This window comes from Elaeis guineensis, chromosome 7, assembly GCF_000442705.2.
Source record: "Elaeis guineensis isolate ETL-2024a chromosome 7, EG11, whole genome shotgun sequence".
Taxonomy (NCBI): Eukaryota; Viridiplantae; Streptophyta; class Magnoliopsida; order Arecales; family Arecaceae; genus Elaeis; species Elaeis guineensis.
Genome location: NC_025999.2, coordinates 70,846,053 through 70,858,387, shown reverse-complemented (window position 1 = coordinate 70,858,387; position 12,335 = coordinate 70,846,053). Strand labels below are relative to the sequence as shown.

Sequence of the window (12,335 nt, the reverse complement as noted above, 5' to 3'; positions counted from 1 at the left end):
CATATTTTGCCATGCACATGCTAATGGGCATCATTATATTGCATTATGGCGAATTCCTTGTTAACGCATCTTGGAGAGCTAAGTCTGTTCTTGCCCCTTAAGCAGCAGTCATTAATAAGTTTTGTTCATGAACTTGCATTGCTGAAGGGCAACAACAAACGAAAGATCCACGTATCCAACAATTTTCCCAAGGTAGGACCCAGGGGATGACTTAAAACTTAATGTAAGATTGCAAGTATATGATCAGATGTACAATATGCGGGAAATACAATTGTCACAAGGTCTTACCAAAAGCGTAGACGGTTTGTGTGTGTGTTTTTTTTTTTTTTTAAAAACAAGCTCTACGCCATCACAACCAAAGATCTCGGTTCCTCATCACCGCCAACTAGACGGTTTGTGTTTATTAAGTAGTATTTGCAAGCATGGGTCAAAATACAATGACTTGGTAGCAAGCTAGACCAGGTCAGGTATGGATTGAAGCTGAACACGCTCAACCAATGGGCTTTCACAGGTACCATGGATTCACAGGTTTGGTTTTGAATTGGGTCAGTGCCTTGATCTCAAGTGAGACTTATATTAAGGGAAAGGCCTTAATATTGTTTTATTTGGACCATATAAGAAATTTGGAGGCCAAACCTAGCTACCAACAATACCAGGATTTCCTTGTTGGTACTAATTGGTTCCAAAGTTAGTGGCCAACTTCCAACCAAATGACACCGTACAAGCAAACCCAGATGCCACACGCAGAGAGAGCCATTTCTCTCCTGTCCCTTTGATTGAATGGCTTTTCTAACTCTTCACTCCTCCTATTCTTTTAGCTCACCTTTTTGTTCAGAAAAACTCCAAACATGTCTTAAGTTCTCTGCTCACTATATATAGAGATCTCATCCCCATTCTGAATGTAAATATCTCTTCTTTCTATCAACTGGGTTCTAGGACTTCCAATCATAGTCTTCATATATCAAGAGATGGTATTGCAATTACTTTCATTCAAAATCTTATTATCTTTCTTGGATTCTTATCATAATCAACTCATGTTGATTTTGTTCAACGAGTCTTGGTGTTCAGGTTTCATTGCTTGGGGAGACCGTTGCCAAAGAGAATGCTAATGGGATTGTGTTTGAACTGAGTGTCAAGCAAGGAGAGCCAACACTAGTGCCCCCAGCAAAGGAGACAGAGAAAGGCCTCTACTTCCTCTCCAACCTTGATCAGAATATCGCAGTGATAGTTCAGACAATTTACTGCTTCAGAGCAGAGGATAGAGGGAATGAGGGAGCTGCTGTGGCGATAAAGGAGGCCTTATCCAAGGTTTTAGTTCATTACCACCCTCTTGCAGGAAGGCTGACAATATGTTCTGAAGGGAAGCTCATTGTGGATTGTACGGGAGAAGGTGCGGTTTTTGTCGAGGCTGAGGCTGACTGCAGGTTGGAAGACATTGGAGACATTGCAAAGCCCGATCCTTCGATGCTTGGCAAGCTTGTTTACAATATTCCTGGTGCCAAGAACATACTGGAGATACCTCCTCTGGTAGCTCAGGTGCGGGGATTTCTAAGTTTTCCATTTTGCCAGCTTAGGTCCATGGAAGATGTTTGAGTTGATTGTTGGTAGATAGTATTGACTGTTCTACTTTGTGATTGCTTACTGGAATTCAAATGATGCAATATATGTTTTGTTTGTATTAGAATTTATCGTATTGGGTTTGGTTGTAGATTTTGAAATGGATTTTAGAAATATTTATTTTTTTTGATGATTTTAGAAATATTTATTTAACAAGGTGCAAGTGCAAATGTAAGAAGAATTGCTATCTGAAATGAGTAACCAATAAGATGAATAAAGTCTGTTCTAATCTCTTAATTCGGATTACCTGAATAAATTCATATAAAAGAGAAGGGAAAATGCTCCGAAACTAATCCAATTCAAATACCTGCCCATGGATGATTTCAACAACTTCATATTCACAGCAAAAACAACCCTGAGACCAACCTTAATTAATTGTGGTAGATTTCAAATTCAGACTAGACTGCTAGGGTGCTCTTTATGATAATCTGGCACTGTGTTTTAAGCTGATCTGTTTTCCTTGGGCTAAACCTAAATCCTCTATTTTCTATGCTTCTCGATATTACATGAATTTGTTCGCCATCAAACTCACACTTACCCAATATCAAACCTTGAATAGAAATGCAGTGATTATTGAATTTAACTGGAGTTTAGCTTACAAACTGGTTTAGTTCTTTCTTTCGTGTCCTACTGGTCTCATGCATGTTTTCCTCTCCAGGTGACCAAGTTCCAATGTGGGGGTTTCATCCTTGGGCTAGCAATGAACCACTGCATGTTTGATGGTCTTGGAGCCATGGAGTTTGTCAACTCATGGGGCGAAATAGCCCGAGGCCTTCCACTTTCAGTACCACCATTCCTAGACCGAACAATACTGAAATCTCGAAGCCCTCCCATCATCGACTTCCCTCACTATGAATTCAAGGAGATAGAAGACTCATTGGAATGCACTGCCCTGTATCAAGAAGAGATGATCTACCGGTCCTTCTACTTCGACACTGACAAACTTGAGCAGCTCAAGGAATTAGCTATGCAAGATGGAGCTCTTGACAAGTGCACCACTTTCGAAGCTCTTTCAGCATTCGTTTGGAGAGCTCGAACAAAGGCGTTGCGGCTTCAGCCAAATCAACAGACCAAGCTCCTCTTTGCAGTCGACGGGCGGTCTAGATTCAATCCACCACTACCCAAGGGCTACTTTGGCAATGGAATAGTGTTAACCAACTCTTTATGTAATGCAGATGACCTTCTTGGGAGCCCTCTCTCATTTGCTGTTGGGTTAGTTCAGAAGGCTGTTAAGATGGTCACTGATTCTTACATGAGATCGGCTATGGATTATTTCGAAGCGACAAGAGTTAGACCTTCTCTAAGTGCAACTCTTCTGATAACTACTTGGTCTAGGCTTGCTTTCCACAACACAGACTTTGGCTGGGGTGAGCCTCTGCAGTCCGGGCCTGTGGCTTTGCCAGAGAAGGAGGTGATCTTATTCTTGTCTCATGGAAAGGATAGGAGGAACATAAATGTTCTTCTTGGGCTGCCCACTTCAGCAATGCTAACATTTCAACAGCTAATGGATATTTAGAAACAGTTTTTAACTTTGTGTCGGTATCTTTAGATTTGTTTTGGTATGTCTAAGTCTCAAGGTTCTGCAAGGCAGCAATTTCTTCAATATCCGTATTTATGTTTTCATATTATAATTATTTAAAAGATGTCTGAAAGTAACAATAGAAGCCAAAGTTGGGACTTTGGCTTTATGTTTCTTAATTGTGTTTCTGGAAATTATATTTTGTGAACTGAAAAAAATGTTATGAAACCAGATCTGGTGTTCCATTCTTATTCATTTTGGTCAATTGTACAAACAATTTGTGCTGATATGAGATCCTTGCAGACACCAAAGTAGTGCCATCTTTTACTCCAAAAAAAAAAAAAGTGTAGAGAAAAATGTAAAAGGTTAAGCGAGTGCGAAATGACGGTTGATCTAGTAGAAGATGTGAGGATGAATGTGGAAACTGCATTTTTGGTTAATGTTCCATGCCGGCGCCCCTAACAAGATCAACTACATCATGATCATTATATTTGTTCATTTGGTTGCTTTTACTTCTATTATGTTTTGCCTCTTTATATTGAAATGATGAACATCATGTGGATTTGGTTGCTTTTACATCATGTGGATTGTGGCATGGATTGTGATAACCCGGCCCAATTGGGCCTAGAATCAGCCCACAATAAAAAAAAAAAAAAAGGGAACGGAAGAAGACTCTTTAGGAGTCTTCTTCTCCGATGAATCCTGATCAGAGAAGGGTTCTAAGACCCTTAAAACTCTAAGGCCCTCTATAAATAAGCCTCCCTTCTCCCTCTCGATCCTCCATCGGCGATCGTTGAGGTCAAATTCCTCTCTTTCTCTTGGAAGCCGCAGCATCCTCTTCTTGTGTTCGTCGGAAATCGAAGGTCGAAGAGGCCACCGGAGTTCAGGTAAGGATTCAATCTTCCTTCCTCTCCCTCTTTTCTTTTTCCCCATGATTTTAGACCCCTCGCCGGCCATCGAGATCACCAGAAAATCTATGAAGCATGAAACCCTGTTCGACCGACCACATTTCTCTCTTTTCCGGCCACCGGCGCCGTCGATTTCGATGTCTCATCCTCGAGATCGGACCCCCATCCATCTCCCTCTCTTTCCTTGAGTGTTTGGCTGCCGGCGACTGACCCATGGTCGGAAATCATGAAGAAGGGGACGGATCGTCTGTTTTTTCGAAAAAAAAAGAGAAAGGAAAGCTTGCCGGCCGAACCTTGTCGCCGACCGGCTTCGCATGGTCGGCCGTCGTTGCCAGACCTCCGGCCAAGCCACCACCCCATCGGAGCTCGAGCCACCGAGGGGGGGGACCTCACTGTCTTCCCCTGTTTCAGCCAAGGGAGGCCGCGGGAAGAAAAGAAAAGAAGGAAGAAGAAGAAGAAAAGAAAAGAAAAAAAAAAGAAAAAAAAATAGAAAAAGAAGAAGAAGAGAGAGAAATTTTTTCTCTCTCCTTTCTCTTTCTTTTCTCTCTCCTTTCTCTACCTTCTCTCTCTATTTTCTCTCTCTAGATTCTCTCTCTAGACCTTTTTATCTCTTTTTATGGATTTTGTCCCTCTAGGGTCATTCTCTCTCTCTGATTGCTTTATAGATCCTAAGATAAACTTGAGATGAAAATATGATGACCTGAGACTGCTCCGAAATTCGTGCAGTCCGATCCAATCCATATTCGAAATTGATAACATCGATCATGGTTAATCCATATTAAGTCACCTTGATATAACCTCTAATGATCTCAATCATGATTGCCACTTTTGAAGGATATGAAGATTCTCTCTCCACTTTCTCTCTCTACTTTCTCTCTCATGATTGACTTTCTCTCTCTAAAAAGATCTATGAATCCTGTACCAAGTTATGCCTTCATCTTTTAGGAGTTCATATTGACTCTAACAAGATGATCCAAAATTGCTTTGATATCCGTGCTGTATGTCAACCTCATTTGATCATATCAAGTATCTTTCAAATTCATTATTAATGAACTCTATTGATTGATCTTGATCTAATCTGTGCTTCACAATTTCTTGATCAAGTCACTTGAATCTGACCCTCAGATCAGAGATCCTGAATTACCCTGGTATCTGGATGGTCCGATACATCCGGTCAACAGTCCTCTTTCCTTATAATTTAATCTTATTATATTCATGGAATAGAAATTGACGATGATTTGATATTTTAAATAAGATTAGCTGATTCTTCTAACGAAGTCTGAAGATCTAAGATGAATAAGGTAAGTAGATCTTATGCTCCTTATTTATTTTTTAAATGATTATGTTTTTATGCAAAGAATTGCTATTGATGAAATCATAATTTTTCATAAAATAAGGATCGACATATGTGATATGAAAAAGTATGTTTTATTATGAGCATTGATTTCATGAATATGTCTTATGAAAATAGCATGATTATGAAGCATGAATTTTATTGTTCTTCCATCTATGTATATGTATGCTTTAAGAAAAAGATATAATGATTTCAAAGGCTCTCAGATGGCTATGAATGAATTCCTTCAGGAAGATCGACATCCGGAGCTAGCATCCACACGAAACATGGCCCTGCCAATGGATATAAAGTTGGCACATGAATTAAGAACTCTGTCGATTAAGAAACATGACCTTGTCACGGATATAATAGTGACCTTAGCATGAATATCTGTGAGCAATATTTTGAAACATGACATGAATGCATGATGAAAATGATTTACGATTTATGATTGTGAAATATACATGATTTATACATGCACGATGAATTTATAACTTATTTTGTTATATGCTCTATGAAATATTTTATTTTGTATTACCTGTTACTTTCTAGATATTGCATTATCATGAAAAATTTATGTTTGATCCGATAAAGAAGCGCAAGTTCTACTTACTGGGCTAGTATAGCTCATATTCTTTTTGTTTTCTTTTTGTTTGAACAGAGAAATAAGGTTAGGATCGGCAAAAGGAATCTAAGCTTGAAGATCGGCATAGCAAGCTGAAAAATTTGGCAGCAGAAGTTTAATTTATTTTATAATCATGGATTTGTAGTTATTTATGAATGTTGAGATTCGGGTTAGTACTTGCTTTTGGATTTAGATGCTCTGAACCAATATTGGTTCGATTATTTGATGAATAATAGAATTGAATTTTTTTATTTGATGGATTTTAGATGATTATGATGGATTGGCTTCGTGTTATCGTGGGTTCCATCCCTCGGTAGTATGGCCGTGTTATGTCCCGGATTTGGGGCGTGACATGGATGATTCGAGATATAGATGCTAATAAATAAATAAATAAATAAATAGATAGATGGATAGATAAACAGAAACATTTTTTCCCCTATCAATTTGATGTCAGCTAGACCTTGCTATGTTTGTATTTGTTCAAACAATCCATTCTTCTTTTTTGGTTGTTGACGATCTGTTCTTCTTTGATCATCCTCTCCTTTGTCAAGCTTCTCCTATTCTTCACCATACTTTTGGGCCTGACCTGAAATTATCCAAATTATCTCACAGTATGTAGGAGGAAAGCATGCCAGTGATATGCTTGTATTCTAGGAGCATACAGAAGACCAGAAATAGTGGATATCAGAGATTTTTTTTTTCCAATTATTGGTGTCCGTGGAATTTTCATTTGACCATTCCCGAAGTCTCTAATCCTTCTTGGTAGTAGCATTAGTGTCTATTATTAGATTCCTTCTGGTTAGTCCTAAATGTTTAAGTGTAACCTTTTAATTGGTAAGGGGATAATTTTTATTCCTTTTTTTTTTTTTGTGATAGATCAATTCATAGGCTATTAATAAGCTTAATGACATGGATAGCTCTCCCCTAATTAGGTCCAATAAGCCGCAGGGCATATGACCTCTAACTCTAAGCTCATCATTCTGTCAGCAAATTTGGTATACCCTGCTTTGTTTGCCTTAGTTGGTCTCATAAACTCATGCACCTATCCACCCTACTAGTTTAAAATTGTGGGTTGGACCTTAACATGATGCCACAACTAGTTTTCCCCCATGTATGGTGATACCTGTTTGCTCCCACTTACTAATTCAATTAGGTCTTACTTGATCTTCTATCACCATGGAATTAATAACAAGAAATTATATTTCCATTTTTTAACATATTCACGGCTGATAGGTGCAAATTTGGAGAAGCTCAAAAAAGGCAACTTTAATGGCTTTAATGGAGGGTTTTAGATACAATCCTTTGTACTTGCCAGACAGTGGCAATGTTGGAGTTGATTCCTCTTCTATCATGTTTGTTTGGTTTTATTTTGAATTGTTGTTTATTTGTTAGAAGTTTCTTTTCTTTTTTCTTTTTATTTTTTGCAGTTAATTTTTGTTGTATTTCATGAAACTCCTGCTTCTGAAACCAAACAGTATGGATCAACCACCTCTTTGCTGAAGAATAATTAACTTTTGCTGATTAGAAGCTAAAATAAGATTTTTAGTATGATGGCATATATAGTTGGGCTAGTCAAGGAATTACTTATACAAAGGCATAATATTGCCTCATTTTGTAATCCAGTTTATCAGCATCAAAAGTTTGGTTGGATATTTAAAAAAGTGACATCCCTTCAAGATCTATGGCACTCAATTTATTTTTAAAGATAGTGAAATATCACATTGAAAATTGATTGATGAGCTGCCAAATTGCTGTATACACCCAATAAGATAAAAAGATCAGGAACTAAACATGTCCAATTGGAGAAATCTTGTGGGAGAAAAATTAAAGGCCTGCTTGGATATTCTTGCAGGAACCAAGCCTGTTGACTTGCTGAGCTTGCAATCTTTTAAAAGCCCATCCATGTCTTGGGGTAGGGTGTTGGGTTGTTATGAGCTATGTTCACGAATCCAGTAGAAACTTCGGTCCAATGTTACTGGATTATCCAAACAAGCGGTAGAAACCATCTTTAGTACTACTGTGCATAGATGAATTGTAATCTTTCAGAGACACATGAAAAGATTGCCTTCAGATGAAAAGTTAGAAGGAAGCAGTTCAACCATTCGGGGAAACTTGATACGAGGTACATTCTTTGTCCCATGATCCCTTCGCATTGAGAAATTGGGTTAGGCCTGAAACATACCAAGCTTGAGCCCTAATTATATGAGGTAGAGTTTTTCTTTTGAATATAAAGTAGTGGAATAAGAATATATGATAAGGTGAAGCAGCAGAGGTAACATACCCAAGGATATCCAAAGAGGTGAGCAGTTTTCAAAAGACTGATGATTAGCAGAACTCACAGAGCAAACATAAAGATACGCATGGTGTTCTAAGGGGATTTTTTTTTTTTTTTTCCTTTTGAAAAATAGAGAGAAAAGAAGAGGGAAGGCAAACCTGGAAATAAATGTGTACCAACAACCGACCAACAAAAAAGGATGCAAGTCATAGAACCATTGTGCAGAGTCAAAGGAAGTAGGTAGCCTTACTTAAGAACAGAGGAACATGTTGGGATAATTAACCCTCATCAGTTTTAGTCCCTAGGTTTCAGCAAACATATCTTCCATTCTACATGATCAGGAAAAGTCTCTGGATCATTCCAAAACAGGAGGCAAATAAATGCAGGAAGGAGATTACATGAACTCAAGGAATGAAATCTAAACAACATCTTCTGTATATCTCATCTCATAAAGGGCTCAGATTAGCATCAAATCAAGTTGTTCAATAAACCTATCAAACTACTACTGGAAAGAACACAGAAATATAAGATCCAAATTTGTATTCAAGCATTTATGTTCGTTGAAGATGATGGATCCACATCCAGAACTTTGAAACAACCTTGCTCCCTTGATTCCAAGCTCAATGGATAGACTCCAGTCGGCTGCAACTTGGTCTGTTTTCCCAGCCTGAAACAATGGAAGCTGTGGATCTACTCATTCAGAAAGAAGGCAACAATTTGTGGTTCATTATAGCTTGTAACCTTTTTTGCTCCCAGGATACTGCTGGTCTTCTGTTGCCGCTCTGTGTTTTGTCTCTGCTCGTTTATTTTGGTTTCAGCAACTTGTATCTGATCACTCGTGTTTGCTCTTCTTGCAAACATTTTTCAATCTCAATAACAGCCGGATGACAGTCTTGCCTCCCTTCTCATCCCAAAAAAAAAAAAAAAAAAAAAGAGAAAAAGAATCGGAAAGATAGGGAGATCATAAGAACATCATTACAAGGAGAAGCCATACTCCGTATGTATATATTTTTATGCCTTAAACATAGAATGAAGGACCAATCAGCTTAGCTACACAGATTGGTACCCTCAAAAACATGAAAAGAGAAAAAAGCAAACATCTTCTGCATAGCTTGTACATAGTAACACAGCCATTATATGAAGCTAGAACATCAACAGCATGACAAGCTGCTTTGGTCGTTCTTAGTATCGATCGATCACCAACGGCTTGGGCTTAGCATCTGCTTTAACACAGCATGAAGGACCGATCAATTGATTGGTACCCCCTCAAAAACATGGAAACAAAAAGCAAACATCTTCTGTATATATATATATATATGTATAGCTTGTACATAGTAACACAGCCATATGGAGCTATAACATTAACAACATGACAAGCTCCTTCGACGTTCTTAGTATCGACCGATCATCATCGGCCTCGATGGGCTTAGCAGGCAGTACCCAGAGTGGCTTCTAGTGAAGCTGCACCTCGGTGGCCCTGCCACCAATTCTTGCTCCATCTCCCGCAAGACCCTATTGAAGAGCTCGACGTTGCATGGAAGCTCGAGGGGACCATCTGTTGCATACCCATACTCCATCTCAGCCTCGTCGAGCAGCGTCTGGAAGAGAGGATGGTTGATGCATTCCATTCGGACCACGAACCGCTCCTTAGCAGGACCAACATACACTGAGAAGCACCCTTCAGGTGCCATAAGCCGCTTCTCCCCCTTCCGGTGGCCTCCGATGGACCGACACCGCTCCAAGGTCTTCAGTATGAGGCTCTTCTTTGCCTTCTCCTTCCCCATTTCCACCCTTCCTAAGATAACTTCACAAAAAACAAGTGTGCAACACTTGCTTCAAGAACAAGTATATGTTATCAAGTATGCTATGTTTGTTTTGTCTTGTTTCATCAAAGGGATAACTATAATATCTATGATATTGGGCTAAAAGCCAAAGAAAAACAAAGATGTTAAAACTTCTTCCTTGAAGAACATCAAAGCACAAGGACTCATAAAGAGTAAGCTTGCGTCTTTAACCTCTATCATATACTTGATGAAATAAAACCTTAGCTCTTGGGACCTTTAGATTACTCATGACTTTCTAATGGATGTTGAAGATCCAGTCATTCGTGATGGTGGAGAAGAAAAGAACACAAAGATAAGAAAGAGAAATAGAAGAAGAGCTAAGTAGAAGAGGAAGAGATTACAAGATAGATCCTAACAAATGGAGACACACGGAAGCCAATATAAAGAGGGGTAGGAGAAGAGGACTGCACAAGACGTCGGCTATGGTATCTATCACTAGCGTCCATTGGAGGAGGAGGATGATGCGAGGGCACTAGATGAGAGCTTTTGTGGTCCATGACTGCTTTAAAAAGACAAATATCTTTTTAAATCAAGCTCATTGTCAACGCCCAAAGACCAAATGGCTCTTGGTGTTTATTTTTTCCCTCAACCTCTTCTTCTTTGTTCTTATACATGTTTTGGAGCTATTCTAGAGTTCGCAAGCAAGGGGATCCCTAGATTCCGTGTCCCACCGTTCCGAGAGTTTGAAATCTAGCTTTTGATTTGATCTCGTGAAACTTTGGAGATCAAGCAACGTAAACTTTTTGGTTATTTGAATGAAACCTAATCGGCTATAAATTGCCTACTGTCTTTCTTCTAGCTGTTGTTAATGACAAATGGATTGCGAGGACGATAAGCGTTTTGTACGGTGCAACTGATGGAGGTCGCAACTAACAATACAAATGATTGCTCTCCTTGGCACCTACCCCATACGTAGCAAGAGATGCCCAATGTCAACGATGCAATGGAATAAGCATCTTTATGAATATAAAATAAGCATATACTAAGCTGCCTCAGATGGAAATCCCTAAGGTAGCGTTTGGGGATGCAAATGGAATAACTAAGGTAAGTCTTATCTTGGATTAATCCAATCCCAATGATCACAATTATTGAATTCGATTCTATATTCCAGTTATTAAAGATCCCATTATGTACGAGTAACTTATTTGATATCCATAGAAATCCAAAATCACTGGCCATAGAAGACAAAAGCCATCTCTGATATATTTTGTAAAAATATATTTATTAATCATATATATTATCAAGTCTAAAACATATATTAATTATTATTATAAATTAATATTTTATTTATATTTATGGTATATTATTATTTTAATGCTAATATTTATCTTGATCAGAAAAATAAGATAAATAGAAGAAATATATTAGATAATTTTATAATATAAATATAAGTATAATAATATATTAATATTATAATTTAAATATATAATTAAAAAATAATATGATGATAATATGATTAATAATATAATATATATCATAAATACTATATACATAATATTATTATAATATAATATATAATATGTATATAATATATTAATGAGATACTGATACCAATTGTTTTCGTTGAATTGAGAGATATTTTTATCCTTAAATTTTGGTTTAATATTATCATCCTAGGGTGATCTAGAATATCTATTCTCAAGGATGGATTTTTCATCACTGAGTTGGGAGGTATGCAAGCAGTAGAGTTGATTTGAAATTACTGCTATATAGGATCATAAGATGCAGTCAAATATGGTAATCTTCTCATCTTCATATCATCTTTGATCTTGAGGTCATCAACTCATACTAAACATCTCCTAACATAATTAAGATTAGGACGCTCAAGTCTAAGGCCAATTGAGATAACAAATGTTCGTAGTTATCTAATACCAAAAAATAATTGTTAATTGAGTACTCCTACCAATTACCAACTAATGATCGCCACTTAACATAGGTGATTGGAGATAAAGATGGTGGGGTTGCTGATGTAAGTTGGGCACCCCTCAATGCTTGACCAATCACCAACTTTCATATCCCTTGAGATGATCGATATTGAGTGATCTCTAGTATTTTCCTAGTGAATTCAATTATTTAATCTAGTAGATCGAAAAGTTATTTCAATCAATTTTTTGGTATATGATTGTAAAATATTTGTTATACTTAAATTAGGGTGTAATGCATTGTATATAAATCGAGCTAGGCCTTGCTCTAGCTCATGTCATTTTATAATTG

General features: G+C 37.7%; 2 protein-coding genes across 2 annotated transcripts; one reads left to right on the top strand and one right to left on the bottom strand.

Moving 5' to 3' along the window:
* The first annotated feature begins 815 nt into the window (after nt 1–815).
* On the top strand, nt 816–3,395 carry LOC105049012 (omega-hydroxypalmitate O-feruloyl transferase). The gene is made up of 3 exons (XM_019851705.3): nt 816–971; nt 1,069–1,536; nt 2,276–3,395. Exons 1-3 carry the CDS (start codon nt 969–971, stop codon nt 3,131–3,133), a joined length of 1,329 nt encoding a protein of 442 aa, XP_019707264.1. The 5' UTR covers nt 816–968; the 3' UTR covers nt 3,134–3,395.
* Nucleotides 3,396–8,740: 5,345 nt separating this feature from the next.
* On the bottom strand, nt 8,741–10,540 carry LOC105048972 (auxin-induced protein X15). The gene has a single exon (XM_029265842.2). The coding sequence runs from the start codon at nt 10,059–10,061 to the stop codon at nt 9,669–9,671; it is 393 nt and encodes a 130-aa protein (XP_029121675.1). The 5' UTR covers nt 10,062–10,540; the 3' UTR covers nt 8,741–9,668.
* Between the last annotated feature and the right edge of the window lie 1,795 nt (nt 10,541–12,335).

What these genes read in the sequence shown, in the direction of transcription:
- LOC105049012 (XM_019851705.3), top strand. An exon ending in TACCTCCTCTGGTAGCTCAG is followed by an intron (nt 1,537 to 2,275) that starts GTGCGGGGATTT and finishes TTTCCTCTCCAG; the next exon opens with GTGACCAAGTTCCAATGTGG.
- LOC105048972 (XM_029265842.2), bottom strand. Translation starts at nt 10,061, where the DNA reads ATGGGGAAGGAGAAGGCAAAGAAGAGCCTCATACTGAAGACCTTGGAG.